Raw genomic sequence first — 16,012 nt, forward strand, 5'->3', positions numbered from 1 at the left:
AAGCGTAGTCACCATTTGCGGTCCGGAGCAAACACCTAGTCAAGCGTAATGTCTCGGCGCTAGCTTAGTTAGCGCTATAATCGAATATTTTTGTATTTTACTAAATGTGTTTTTTATTGTTTTGGTTTAAATGTTCAATTTATTTTATTACTATAACTCGTAAATTGTTGTCATATAATTTTTAGACTTCATTTTCGGATTCAGCACACGAGGTCAAACATTGAAGTTAATATTTTTTATTTATTTTTGTGAACTAGTGTAATAGGAACATCCAAGTTTTATAAGCTATCCAAATTAATCAATCGTTCGCACACGCTCTCGTACTGAATCTCGTGGGTGCAAATGATGATAACCGTTTGTTCGGCAAACTTTGTCCGAATGGCCATGTTGACTATTTCACTTATTTCCGGATGAATTTGCTCCACCACCAAAAGCTACAATAAATTATACATCATTATTACATTAAAAACAGAGTAACCATCATCAAGCGTAAATTCCAGAACCTTACCGATGGTCTTTTTAAGTAGCATCGTGCTAGACAGAGCAGCTGTCGATCTTTTAGGGAAAGTTTGCAGAAACTATCGTCCATCTTATTCGGCAACTTCGAAACGGCTTCGAACAGTTTAACTTCCTTCAGGACATCGTTCACCAGTTCCGATCGCAGCTTACCATCTGGGCTCAGAAACGTTCCAACCGAGACATCACTCGCTATTGGATCAGCGGGAATTATGCCGATCTGCTGTCGCAACTGGTCGATATTCAGTCGTGCTATATCGATTTGATTTAAGCTAACCGTGCCTTGGTTGGGTGAAATAATCCGGCACAATAGGGGAACTATCAGTTGGCTCCCGTTACCGGTCAAGGCGACCGTTTCGGCAGCTTGCACGCGTAGTTTGGGAATTTTCAGCAGCTTCCGGTTGGCCACCCGATAAATGACATCCCGGAAGACTACGGATACTCCGATATCAGAGTTAGTAAGTGCCGATGGGTACTGTGCTTCTTCCACACTTTTTAGGTCCTACGAACAAACGAAATGGTTTATAGATTTAACGTGAGGGAACTACCGCCTACTTACCATGATGTTGTTTCTGAGAACGTCGATCTTCTTTCCGGCGATTATAGACGAAAGGATACTTTCTACGAATTTCTGTAGACCATGTACCAGAGAGAGGTAGGCAAACATGGCCAGTGTGTAGCGGTGAATCGACATTTCCGACTGGGGCGTGAGCAGTAGAATTAGCAACAAGGTCAGCATCCCTACGAAGAAGGCACTGAAGTTCACCCAAAATTCGACGAAAAATTGTATGGATTTGTACATGAAGATTGCCGTGCTGTTTTCTTCTACGTTATCGTAGAATCTGTAACGAATGGAATTTCGGTTAAAACGGAACTGAATGACTGAAATGTGGGTATGTCTCGGTGACAGTGTATACTTACTCCTGTACAAAATTCGACACGTAATCGAACGACTGCGTGACAGCTCGCCCTACCAAGTGGTTGGTCAGAATCGAGAACATTCTTCGCCTGGATAAATGCTCGTGGTTGTAGAGATGCTGTAGACTGTATTTCAGATAGTAGATTAAAGCAATGGTGATTGGTACCAAAACTGAAGCGATGAAGACAGTCCAAAAATTGGCGATTAGCAGTAACGTGGCGGAGAGTGCGACCACGAGCACCTGATGAATGCTACTATCGATATGCATGAACCCGTTCGATATAGTATCGGCGAATAAATCGATTACATCCGAAATGCTTATGGATTGCAAATAAGCCAAGGAGCATCCCAGTAACTCTTTGATCAGCGATTGTTGATAGGACTTGTTCCGGTTTGCTGTGACCTGTGCTACATAAATCTTCGATATGTTGTCGATGACAAAAGTGCACACGATCACTCCCAGACAGATCGTGCTAAGCCATGGGTTGATATCACCTTGCTCAACAATCACTATGAGGGTGAAGATCGGACCGAAGTAGAGCAGATTGTTGATCAGGTGCAGTATGGTTAGTGAAATGTAATCACAAACAGTGTAGTTGCGAACGTGTACGATCACGGATTTGTGTCTGGATTGATCGAACTGAATGGAATCAGTTTCCAGCGATCCACCGCTGGGCACCGCGGATAGACGGTTACTCTTACGAAAAGTATTTTTAGCAATGTGCAGTGCCGCTGGGTCACTTCCAGAACCCAATCGCCGTCCCTCGCCTTGGCATAATACGGTAATGTTATTTCTTCGGGTCATTTCAACGTGCGATGGCATGTTCAGGATTTCAGCATAGCTTCCCTCGCGATAGATAGCACCATCCTCGATGCGGAACACACGATCACAGTTTTGCAGAAGCTGTTGTAGATTAGGAATGGAATAGTTATAATACATTTTTATTAAATTATAAACGGTAATTAACCTCGTTAAACTGCGTCACAATGATAGCAGTCTTGTTTTCCTGTCGAAATATATTCAACATGTTACCGAAAAGTTCTTTCGCTTCTTGGCGGTTTGTGAAGCGATTGAACGGCTCATCCAGTAGCATTATATGGCGATGGCAGTACACGGCACGAGCCAGTACGATTCGTTCCAACTGTTGAACGGTCAGCTCGAGATAGCTAATGGGAATATCATCTGCCCCAGCAGCCTGCAGGATGTCTTCGTTCAGCTTCATGGCGTGGGTGGCCAAGTAATAGCTGGAATATAGTAAATTTGAGTTTTCATAGAAAACGGGTTTATGACCTCTATTGTGGCCAAATACAAATGACACGACCGTAGCTAGTAGATATAATAAGCACAAATCCAGGTGTTGGAATGCTTGCAGTTATAAAAACTTAGAATTTACAAATTGGCAAAACAGGATAGAAATGGGGCACTTAATTTTGGTTATAATGGTGCTACCAATGGTCGGATCCTTGACGCAGTGAAGTAATTCTGTAAATTGATATTTATAATACTAATAGTGATGTAAAAAAATAATGTTTTCAAGTAATTTTATCATAAAATGACGGCTGTGCAGCATTTCCCACCGGCGAGCTTTTTTGGAGGGGTCTACAACCGGAAATCTATCTCCCGTCATTTTTTACATAGAGCCAAAAACTAAAATTTTCTCGATTCCTTAGAATGACAGCAAGTGACGAACGTAGCATTTTTTTGATAGAAAAACGCTGAACGTGTCATAAAAATTGCTTTTTAAAAATTATGCAATCCTTAAATAGAATACTACGTACATCGCTGCAGAAGGTAATTTTAAATATACTGTGGAAATTTCAGAATGATCTAAAATCATTTGTTCGAGTTAGGGAACCGGGGGCAAGTCCGACACCTTAAGCTTCTAAAATTGTATATTCTATGTATAAATCTTGTTTAGATGGTTCTAAACAAGATATAATTTTTTCAGCGTTTTAAAAAGTTGGATTCATTAAAAATTAGTGATTGCCATAAAATGGAGAAAAATGACATTTTAAAAAAGCTGCGGGTAAAACCGACACCCCAAAGCGGTAAGAGCGACACCCTTTGTAACTTTTTTTGTCCAATTTTTTTTCTTTAAAAATGTACTGTGTATATGTGATAAAGTGTAATTATGTGTATGAGTATGTGTGATGCAAATGCATGCTTTCTGGAGTTTCATCACGTAGCAAGAGAAAGTATTGAAATTGGGGGTGTTATGAATAAATAATGTAATGCCTGGTTTATATTATGGTATGGATCTTCTCAAGTAATCTTTTCGACTAATGTTTCATTTATTTTTGACGTAAGTGCCAATACCATATTTAAGACTTTTTGGGTGGTTTCGAACGGAGAAAATCAATCGAAATGGTGAGTAAAGCGAAGCAATTATATGAAAAAATACCCCCAGAGGCGAGATTCGAACCAGCAACCTTCGAGACTCCGGCCCAATGCACGATCGGCTTTCCCGGTTGGATAACACCAAACCCCCTTCAGATCCTTCTTCATCACACCCCTTTCAGACTACCAGCCTATCCCACCTCCTACAAACCCATAACTCTCTCATTTCCATCGCCTTCACACACTAGGCATACCAAAATAAGCTGAGGGTGTATATGAGGCCCCGGGTACTTCATGCGATCTACTCGTTCTAGTCCTCGGGGGGTAAATTATCTTGTTCACGTTCTTCTCGGTAAGTTGACGATGTAGATCCTGCGATTCTGAGTAGATTGTGGCGTTCGGTATACTGGCGCCTTGACGACCCGCTTCCGGTGCATCGACGCGATTACTCGAGCTAGTCGCTGACGGTGGATTTAACTTACTCCATTGGATGATAACGCATTGTTCCATTCATCCGCTAGCTTGAACTTCCTACCATTTTCGCTGCGGAGCCGACATAATTTGAACAATAGTTACCAAATTCATTAGGGAAAACTACACTTGCATTGGCTTGCTAAGTTCAATCGAAGTTTCGATTCCATTATAAGCTCTCAGAATCAGAATTTCTGCTCTGACGGGACGACAACCGTTTGCAGTCGTTTTATACGATCATAAGTATTGTTTGCTTTTTTAGACTTAACGTTTACATGGTCACGACGGCTGTAATGTGCAGAAGAGCGGAACGCGAACCGTCAAAACAACTTAAAAGTAGGTTTTGTGCCCGTATGCACAAATGATTTTTGCCAAATTCATTAGGAATACAATAGTTTCGCTAATTGCGTTCCGCGTATTTTCATCGCGAATGTAGGAAAATGTTATCTGGGTTGGTGTCTGCCCCGGTTATTACAAACAATGCACTTTGCATTGAGCCGAACTGTGGTCAGTCAAAAACCGACTGCTCCGGTGCCTGTGCACTCTGGATAGAGGACTCCGCACATTCGAATCTGCATTGGTAATGGCCTGGTAGGAATTGCGTAAGATGGAAGTTACCTTCTCCGTGCGTCCTGTTCTTCCACGTGGACACGTTTGAGATCAATTATAGGTGCGTCCCTCTTCCATTCCTTTCGCCACTTCCTCATATTGTCAATTAATTGTTCTTGGTTGTGCTCCTCTGGTGCCTCGGTTCCTATAGCACTCCTGATCCTCAGCAATACAATGGGAATCATTCTGATAATCACATAGACACCTTCCAACTACATGGTCAGGTAGGGGCTTGCACGCCTATGCTTAACACCCGGAACGTGCTGTTCCACCACGACATGTTTCATCTCGTCTTTATTGCTGGAAACCAGCCCAACCTACCGTACCGGAGAATTGACTTTGATACGCTCGCCAGGAGTCTCTGCTTGCTACTGCTTATTGCTGAATTGGTCGGCATGATTCTGACCAAAGCTGTGGTCACTCTTGTCCTCTTTCACAAGCATAATCAACGTTATTATTAACATTCAGTCGGAACTCGATTATTGCGCCCAATAGCTTCACGTCACACTTCGATTCAGTTGCTAATCAACATCACTTCTGTTTTATGATGGGCTATCGCTAGATTTTCTTCCTCATCCAGTCTTCCACTGAATCTATTGCCTCCGTGGCAAATACCTCCACCTCTTCTAGTGATTCCCCGATTGCTTCGATCATCACATCATCCGCGAAACCGACAATCTTCACGACCCTGAGAGTGTACAGCTTCAATAGGGTCGGGCCGAGGAAAGAACACTGTGGAACGCCCACCGTAATTGTCATTCTTCTCTCTCCCTTATCTGCCTCATTGATCAGTGTTCGGTTCTGAATGTAGCTCTGCAAAATCCTGCAGAGGTACTCAAGTACCCTCATGCTGTGCAGCGAATGGGCGTTTGCTTTCAAGCTCGTCTAATATGGCCACTGCACAATTGCGATATCACTTTCTCTGTTTTTTCTGTGCTTACTCTGCAATTTTCATAACCATTGTGATGGTATTCACTGTAGAGTTGCCTTTCCGGCAGCCGAACTTCATATTGGACAGGCAGTCCACACTTTCGGTGTATCTGGGAAACCTATCCAGGGTTATTCCCTCTAACAGTTTTTCGACCAAATCCAACACACATATTGGCCTATATGGCCTATAAAATCTATAGATCTTACCGCTGGAAGCGACACCAGCTTCTGTCGCTTCCAGTTATCGGGGACGCTAACTTCATCGATGCATTTCTGCAGCGTAGTCCATATATGGGTTCTCCTGTATCGCTGATTTCAGTACCAGGCTTTGTGCTTCAGCTGGGTCTTTTATCTTCGCCATGGCAACTCTGTATGCGTCTCCCCAAGGATCCATGTTGGATTTGTGGCAAAGCTCCACACTTTCTTGCTTAACTTGATTGGTTTGATGAGAACAGCTCTTGTAGCTCTGCCAATCAACTTTCGCTCCTCTTTTTCTGTGTCAAGGCGAGCCCTCTGGCTTCTTATCCAGGCTCGGAGGCAACTTACATGTAGATCTAAAATCGTCGTCTCCTACCAATTTGCTGGACGGTGACCATTTCTCGGTTTTCCATTCCTCGACATGGTTGCATAGCACGCCCTTGTTAGTGATGCTGTCAACTCGCACACACTCCGCTCGTTTATCTGTTTTCCATGTGATTCAAACTGTGCCCAGTTCCCAATACTGTTCCGGAGCGATTATTGGTCGCAGTGGTTATGTACTCACACATTCTCCAGTTCATTTTTCCTATCGGTCCAGGGTTTCAGAAAGTGCCATCGATGAGGGATTCCCGCCCCTCCCATGCGATAAGTGCTGACGGTAGTTTCAAATGGAAGATTTAATATCTTCAAAGACTGCTGGTAAAGTTCGTATGAATCAGACCTATGGTTGTGACAATTCGATCTGAATACTACGGTCCCATATGAAATTTTAAGCCAACCTTATGCAACGAACCCCGCATAGGTCACCAGCAGTTCGATTTGAATTCAGACTGATTTCTTATCGAAATACATTTCGAATGTAACGACTGTTATCGATTGTGGTGTTTAACACCCGGCACTCGTGCCGCTGTATTTTGTGCAACACCTTCCGAAACTCTAGCGAAATCTTCTTCCAGCACCAGCGGCTGCTCATTCGGAGAGCCATTCGCGCGAATGCGGAGGGTTAAAGTGGAATCGATTCAGATATCAAGCTGTATTTGCTTTTCTATAAGACTTTGTTTACCAATTGAGGTTGGTTGATTCGATATGTGGGGAAATGAGGTAGCACCTCGCTGCACACCCCTAGCTACGCGACTGTTAAAATCCAGAAAACCTTTTCTAGCCTAAATAATAGTTTGACAATTTTCAAAATGTTGGCCTTTCTATACGAGAAAGGCAAAAATACAACAATAGATCTAAATAGTGGTCGCAGTTGTTCGTTTCCTACAAAAAAGTCAAAAATATAATAAATCAACTAAATCTTAAAAGTCAAGTCGACGTTTCATGCAATTTAAAGACATTTGGCACCGAAAATACAAATTCAATTTTTAAATTTTCCTCTACCTACCACCTCGGTTTGTCGGCGGTTACTTATCTACAAAAAAACTCCTTATCACTTACCGCTGAGGATCCATTGGCTCGCCGAACAGCACATTTTCCTTTAAACTGGTGTTCATGAGAACAGGCTCGGAAGGAAAATATGCCAGCTTGCCTCTTTGGAGCACTTTTCCCCTCCGAACTTCTGTGTTTCGCAGAATCGTGTGCAGTAGAGTCGATTTTCCACCTCCAGAATCTCCCGTCACTCCGATGATCTGACCGGACACAATTTCGAAACTATCCAGGCTCAGCTTGAATCGTTGGATGCCGTCGCTCTTCCCCGACGGCCACTCAACTTCGACGTCGTTCACCTGGATGACAAGATTCTCCCGGTTTGGTTTGAGTCGCACATTATCAGGGCTGGACAGCTGATAAGACTGCTTCAATTTGTCGAGTGCTGCCTTCCCTTGCAAAACGTAGTAAATGCAATTGCACAAATCCAGCATAAGATTTTGCACGTGGAAGGCGAATATCAACAATAGAATCAAGACCTCGGTACTCTCCGTTTTAATATTGGTATCGCACCATATTAGATAAAGTCCACCAACGAGAATGGCGGAAGTTACGCCCCCGGAAAATTTCGTCGAGTATACACTACACCACTGCAACGCTCGATACTGACTGTTTAGGCACTCGACGAAGCGGTCCTCAAAAATATGATCCAGCTGAAGGGATTTGATGTTTTTGAAATTCAAACAGATCTCCTCAACGACGGAACATTTCCGAGCTCCGAAAGCAAGAAACTTCCTATAATAGGTCTTCGATATGCTCCCTGTGATTATCAGCAGCAGTAGTAGTGGCAACACTCCAAGCAAAGGCAGTATACCGGATAAAGGCAGCAGTATAAATCCGGCTATGAATGTGAGAATTAAGCCTACAAAAATGCCGATCAATTGAACACCGGATTCGACGATTTGAAAGAGAATATCACTTTCTTCGTTGGCCATTGTCATAATTTGGTGGGCGGAAACGTGATTGACGATGTTGCTTTTCATGGCACGTTTGTAGATGGATGACAGGACAGCGGTTCGCAAGCGTACTGCCGTTCGTAGATTAAGCCAGTTCTTCACGCTGTTAAAGATCATTGCCCCAAAAAAGCAGAGAAACACTCCCAGAGATAGTAATATTCGATAGCTTATCCCTTCCTTCGGTACTAGTTTAGCTGGACTGGTACATACTTGTTGATTACTTTCAAACTGAATTCCAAGAATCATCGGAGGTACGTTGGAGCAGTTCGATATGGCAGTACAATTTTGGCAGCTGCTGGACACGATCGATTGCATCGATTCGATGGTCATGTTAGAGAACAGAACTACACCCAGAAATAACAGGAAGATTGCCAAACAGTGAAACAGTGAAGCTATCAGTACGCGAGTTCTCGTGAATCTCCAGATAACTTTAAACATCGAGACCTTCTTACGGCCATTCATCGCTTCCTCGTATTTGTAGATGCCGAGCAGTCGTCGACAGTTCACTTCGCAACTATCGCTGTAAGGGCGCTTCGGCAGGAGGAAAACATCATCCTGTTTGGTGTTGCGAGCGTTCGTCGGTATACTCTGGTAGGCTCGCTGTTGCGCTGGAGAGATGATGAATTTACGTATCCAGGTGAACGAACTGTTGGACAAACAGCCCACATTGTCCACCGGTAGGTCGGTTTCCCTAGGAGCGGAGAAGTGTTGGGTACATTTAAGTGATTTTGAAGGTGACACTACTGGACCTACTTACCCGGTATTGCTCGCACGGAACGGAATTATGCTGCTCAATGCGGTTTTGTACCTGGACAGACGATTATGAGGTGTGTACGCAGAGTTGACGCGTGTACTGCGAACATTGTTACGCACTCTCCGTTCTGAAAGAACATAATAGGTGAGAGATGTATGAGGTACAATTGCTTGGATATATTTGATTTTTTGTAGGACGTCACTGTTTTATATGAGTTACAAGAAGCACCTTGACTAAGCTCAGCCAAGGAAAATAATAGAAAAAGAACAGCGAACACTCCGTTTCCACCCAACTAGTCGCAATTTAAAGTCATTTTGTGGATCTGATTCAAAACTATATTGACAAGGTCGTCGAAGAAGTAAGCGAAGTCTTTGACGCCAACGCCAAGGTACTACCAACACTATGCAATTTCTATCACGTGGTATCAAAATGGTAAGGTAAGGTAGGTATCAAAATGTATGTGTAAAGATATGACTTGGAGTTTGCTGTCATCCAAAGCGATCATGTCCGATTCTTATAAAAAGTTGCGGTTACTAGTGAAGAATACCACAATGTAGAGTTCCAGCGCTACCTTAAACAAGAGAAACGAGCCGGCTTGTGTCGGCAGACAAACGACACGTCAAGCGCTGTTTACGCTGCTTCAGAGGGGAATACGCGAATAATTTGTTTGACGATTTTAGGCCAGCAAATCGTTAAAGTGACGAATACGGATAACAATTGCGTTCCGATGGCATATTTTCCGGCCATAGAACAATCTGGACAGTGACATCGGATACGCTTAAGACAGGCAACAATTTTGGAAGCATTGGACTGAGCGCACAATTGCATAATGATCAATCAAAGCAACACTGAAGATCCGCCACGGGTGGCCTATGTTGACGCCGTGAGCAACTGCCGAATCGCTAGAGACACAATTTGATTTCTGCAAGCCGTCGTTTTAGTACCACATCCTTGTTGAGCTCCTGATTATGACGCGAACTACTCGGTATAGCCCCTGGCGTCTCGACGACCCATACTCGGTGGTCTGATGCAGTCTACTCGACTAATCTTCGGCAGTGAATGTAACCTACTCCTGCGGAGAGTTTCTCGGCGGTGAACGTTGCTCGCCGTTCATTTCGCCATTTCCGCTGTAAGGCTATCATGATCTGCATAACGACGCTGTTAATCGCGATCCACGTGTTTACGTCGCTTGTCATTCTGTAGGCGACATTATCCGGGTTGATGTCCGGTCCTCCCGTTTCATGTAGCTCCCTGAACGTCGCTTTGAACCTCGGACATTCGAAGACCACATGTGCCGGTGTCTCCTAGATGTTCTCACACTCCGGGAACAATGGTGAAGTTGCGTGTCCGATCCAATGAAGATTCTTCCAGCCGCGGCCCGACAGGAGCGGCGTCAAGTGGAGTCCGTGCTTTCTATTGACCCACGTCGACAGGTTTGGGATTAGCTGGTAGGTCCACCTTCCTTTCTCCGTATTGTCCCATTCCTGCTGTCACGTCGCCATCGAATCAATTCTCACCATCTTTCTCATGTTTCAGGTGTTCCTACGATTGTAACACTCGATGTCCTCCGTCAGGGTGATGCAGATGGCAATCATCCAGCCGATAACGCATACTGCCTCCGACGATATTGTTCTGTAGGCGCTCGCAACTCGTACGGCCATCAGCCGGAACGTCCTATTCAGCTTTTCGCGAGTGTGGCATCTCAGGCAGGAACCCCACACCGCAGTATCGATGACGAAACGCTGGATAGCAGACGTCTCGTGCCGCTTTTTGGGCCGCCGTTGTCTGGCATGATCCTCGCTATTGCGTTCGTTGCCTTCGCCGACTTTTCGCAGGCGTAGTCGACCTGGTTGTTGAAACTCAACCGGTTTCGATTATCACTCCCAATTGCTTCAGTGCACGCTTCAATGCAATCGTGCCCTCCGACGTCGATGTGCAACCACTGAACTACTTTGCAATTGCTGACCAACAACACCTCCGTCTTGTGTTGAGCTATCTGCAGCTTTATCCCGTTCATACAGTTCTCGATCGCGTTTATTGTCTCCGTCACCGACGCCTTCACTTCATCTAGTGTCTTACCTGTCACCATTAGTAACACTTCGTCCACGAAATCCACGATTTTCAACTTTCTGGGCAGCCTAAGTGACAAGACCCCATTCTACATCCCGTTCCAAAGGGTTAGACCGATAATGGAGCACGCTGACTCGCATTGACTTCTGCCCTTCGTTCATATCGTACAGCAGCATTCTACTCTGCAAGTGATTCTTCAGAATCTGGCATGGTCATTCTGTTCAGCGTTGCGGCGATGGCTGTTGAACGGATTCTTGACATCTATCGTAACTACTGTGCAGTATCGATCTCTTCTTAGCTTCTGTTTAGATGCCTTCTCAGCACTCCCGAGCATTGCCAGAATTACCTCCAATGTCGATATTTCTTTGTAGAATCCGAGTTTCATCTAGGATAGTCCGCGCTTACCTTCCCTGCGTTTCGTCAGCCTGTTAAGGAGAATTCTTTACCGGAATTCTCCGAGTGTGTCCAGCAGACATATAGGCCTATATGAGACTAGATCACCCAGTGAACAGGGAGGCTTTGGCAGCAACACCAGTTTCTGTACATTCCACATTTCGGGGAAATTGCCTTCATTTAGACACTTCTGCAACACCACCCTGAATATGTCCGGATATGTCAGGATCGCAGCTTTCAGCACCACGTTTGGTATTCCATCCGGACCGGGTTTTTTTTAAGATTTTAATCACATCGACGTTTCTTTGAGCTCGTCGTTAGTCACTTGCTATTTGTCTGTATTTGCTCCTTCCTTGCCGTACGCAATCGGTGACCAGGTAGTTGGATCGTGGTTCGGGAAGAGACCCTCATCGATTATCCTTAGCTTACCAGAGTACATTTCAGCTGGGATCGACGGGCCCTCATTTTCAGCATCACGACTCGGTACGCGTCCCCTAGGGATTGGCGTATACTTCGCAGCACAGCTCCTTACGGCAAACTGGCCTGCTATGCTTGATCTCCCGTTTTAAAGCGGCCTTAGTTTCCCGAAACGTCGTTTTGCGCTTTTCTCTCACTCTCCCATCTTGTTTTCTGAGCCCGCCTTCTGGCTCTGAGACATGCAGCATTTAGCGTACTGAGCAAGTCATTTAACCAGTAAGCTGAACGCCGTCTACTGCGTGGCTCTAGTTTTCGCGGCATTGTAACGTCAGAATCCTTCTTGTTAGCATCAACGTTCTCGATTCTGAAGTCTGACCGAAATGCCTCAAGAAAGAGGTCTTTGTTGAAGGATTTCGTCTTCCACTTTAGCTTGCCGGTCGCCCTTCTCCGTGCGCAGGGTTCCGTTGGCCGATGCGGTAGCGAATCGCCTAGTGGTCGCTATGGGGATGCTTCTCGCATACTCTACAGTCCATGTTCGCCGTCAGTGAAGGACTACAGAATGTGGCGGTTTTTCTCTCGGTACCGATGTCCGTTTCGTGAACCAATTAGATCCCAGTTTTGTCACGATACCAGGAGCCATTTAGCTCCCCGCTTCACCATGATCTACTCGATGTCGAATAGGTCATGGTGAGTCCTCTGCGGTAGACCTAGCCTCCATACCGTGCTGACCGGTAGGTGCTGAGGACTGCCGCCAATTTTCACTACAAGTAAATATTCTCAAATATATCTTTAACAAATGAAACTTACGGGAATTCCATTTGATGTTTTAGGCACATTTTTGTTGAACATATCCATACTTTTCATATTTCAATAAAATATTTACGCTGCTACACCACTGGGTAAAGTATTCCTAGATCTCTGCGTAAGTCAGTAAGTGTCATTACAAAACAAAAGCAACATCAATGTGTTGATACAATATTCCGTTGCGGAACTTGACCTTCTGTTTTGACAGACTTTGCATCTACTTGGTGTGCAGGACAACTGCAGGACTAGCGGTACATAGATCCTATTGACCACTAAGGATCATTGCTGGCTAGGGTTCGAATAATGCACCAGTGACCTATACCAGAGCCTCCACTCTGAACTGCCAGACAATCAAGTACAAAACACTGCCATCAGATAACTCCTATGCATTACAAAAACAAATACTACAAATCTCCAAGGACGAGGCAGATGACTTTTGTACTTTGATAAAGTTGAAGATGACACTTCATTGTAGCTCAGAACCACGTTAAACGATCAGCTCAAATAAAAATGTGCTGCGATAACAATTGAAACATTAAATTTAGACGAAATAGAACTTTTCAAAATAAAGAAAAAGAACTAGATACTCACTCACTTTCTTGGGATCATTAATCGTCGTTTCGGCTTCTGATTCGCTACAGACTGACTCTGTTTTCATCCTTCCGCTGCCCGATTCATTGTCAGTCGACGTGAGGCTGCAACGTTAGAATAGTATTATTTTCTCGGCACGACTACGTCCTTGCCAACTTGTCAATATAATTTCCCATCGCCAATAATAATTTATGATACGAGATGAAGATATTTTATCAATACGAATGTCCCAATGCGCTACTCAAGCTCTATTTTATAGTGACATGATTCATTAATAGGCGTAGATTTTTTTTTGCACGCTTTATCAACATTAGTTAACGCTCAACCCCGTGGTTTTTATACAATACAAAACAATCATATATAAGTAATCAATTCTAGAATCATCCAACATTCACTGCACCTTTGAAACATATAGGCTTCACTCCTATTCATCACATCCATAGTTATCGCACTCGTTTGCCACTATCACCTATGACATCATTTATCGCACTTGAATCATAGGGCTTCACAACCATGAATCACGATCCGAACGTTTGGTGGGTCTAATACAGACTGCGGAATTCAAATCAATACCAATTTCAAACTGAATCGAACCAATGCGGTGGCGGCAGCGGAGAACTGATAACAGTTGAGCTATGGTAATCATTAACCAATCGGAATGTCCGTTCGGGTCCCATTTGCACTGCTACCGTTCCCTATATTGGCACAGGTTTACACGTTACAGGCGTTCGTTCGTCTGAGCCAAGCTGCATTGTGTTAGTAGGCGATTGTTGCGCGATCGGAGCATCGTGGGTGATAAGATAGCTAATACATCTGTTTCACATTCATAATTACTGATGAAATGTAGAGCAATCAGACCGGCTGATACTTACGATATTCGAGAATCACTGATCAATTTCTTCCTCATTCCTCGAATCACTGTACAGTAACAATCTGTTTATGGACAGGTCGAATGTTGAGCTGAGAACCGTTTCATGATAATTAGAATAAAGTATAATAATTAATGAAATAAAATTTGTAAACTGGTGTGAACAAGCTGACGCTTGGTTGTGCGCGAGTACCGAGCAGAACTGCTTCATGTGCTGATAAAAATCGGAATGATACCGATAAGCAGATCTAAGTAGTTAGGTGGTGAATGTAATGTACATTAGGGTGTGACATTTTTCAAAAAAATTGTCAATAATATCGAAAACTTGCTAATACCCATCGCGCGTTGCTGCGACTTTCAACGAAGTAGGAGGAAAACACACACACACATACATACATATATATATATATATATATATATATATATATATATATATATATATATATATATATATATATATATATATATATATATATATATATATATATATATATATATATATATATATATATATATATATATATATATATATATATATATATATATAATAAAATATGTAAGGACAGGTTAGTCTTATTTTAATTTCGGTTTTACCTTCGAGTCGTTCTAGGTTTGCTCTAATGTGTTTAAAATCCATATAAATATGACAGTTGAGAGCAAACCTAGATCGACTCTGATCTTAAAACGAAATCAGCATTACCCTCAGGGCGTCCAGTTAAAACGTTAATATAGTTGTAAACACTGGTGGCACGAGACAGCTGCGGTTTGAAACAATCAGAGTTAAAAATAATCGAAGCTCTTTTTTGATGGCTGAAAATGAACCTGTTGCGACTCGCGGTGAATAGAAAAAAATATTCATTCAACTATCCATCTTATTCATTCAGTTGATTATCGTACAATATATTCATTACACTAATTATCTAGGAAAATGTTTTCAAATGCCGATAAAGCATATGAAACAACAATCATCATCGCTTACATTGTGCCAGGGTCTACTTTGATGCGTTTGAGTCGTTGCTGCACGGTCGCTTCGTGTAATAATCGGAGCCGAATGAAAACCTGCATGGATGAATGGGCGGTTTGTTCGTTCGACGTTTTCAGCTGCGTCATTGAATATTGAAAATGAATGCGGCTGAATATGATCAATTTTCATTCAATGAACTTGAATATTTTTAACTCTGGAAACAATAGGCCGACTGTAGGCAAAACATTGTCATAATGGTTCAAATTACATGATTTTAAGTTAATTTGGCACGCTTTTGTCGTGACTAACGACTTAGCTTTCGATATAGGGGCCTCTTTTCAAAATTTCGGAAGAAAAGTGATGTAAGATTTTGAACGCTTATATATTTTGTTGTACTGAATGGATTTAATCAATTTCTTCGGCATTTTGTCGAAAATATTTGTACCAATGTTGTATTAAATTTTGGAATATGTAGGACATTCATTATCAACGGAAAAATAGTGTTTTGAAAAATCTTTCGAAAACGACTCGGAAAAGTGAAAATTTTCAGCCCATCCCACACAGAGTCCTCAATATGGTGCACCAACCGAACAATAAAATAATGAAAAGTTTTAAATATAGATCCACTACATGTTTGTTCCTATGATTATTCGTATTGGGTTGCTTGACGAGAGCAGTTGGTGGTGGAAAGCCGGCATATTAGTTTTGGTTATGGCATTAGAGGCGGACGGAAAGGAAAGGCTCACGAGAACGAGCGAAAAAGCGATAGTAGTGCATATTAGCGAA

At 43.0% G+C, this 16,012-nt stretch overlaps 1 protein-coding gene across 2 annotated transcripts; it reads right to left on the reverse strand.

The window, feature by feature from the left end:
• Positions 1-250: 250 nt before the first annotated feature.
• LOC131677708 (uncharacterized) lies at positions 251-14,492 on the reverse strand. Of its 2 annotated transcripts, none has more exons than XM_058957695.1 (9): positions 14,267-14,492; positions 13,395-13,498; positions 9,123-9,246; positions 7,422-9,056; positions 2,404-2,680; positions 1,438-2,339; positions 1,076-1,358; positions 509-1,018; positions 251-434 (listed from the first exon to the last, which is right to left on the reverse strand). In XM_058957695.1, exons 1-9 carry the CDS (start codon positions 14,299-14,301, stop codon positions 279-281), a joined length of 4,026 nt encoding a protein of 1,341 aa, XP_058813678.1. In that variant the 5' UTR covers positions 14,302-14,492; the 3' UTR covers positions 251-278. The 2 variants fall into 2 exon arrangements, with proteins under 2 accessions (XP_058813678.1, XP_058813677.1); XM_058957694.1 differs by lacking the exon at positions 14,267-14,492 and adding an exon at positions 13,795-14,152.
• Between the last annotated feature and the right edge of the window lie 1,520 nt (positions 14,493-16,012).

The sequence above is a fragment of the Topomyia yanbarensis genome, chromosome 1 (genome assembly GCF_030247195.1).
Source record: "Topomyia yanbarensis strain Yona2022 chromosome 1, ASM3024719v1, whole genome shotgun sequence".
NCBI lineage: Eukaryota > Metazoa > Arthropoda > Insecta > Diptera > Culicidae > Topomyia > Topomyia yanbarensis.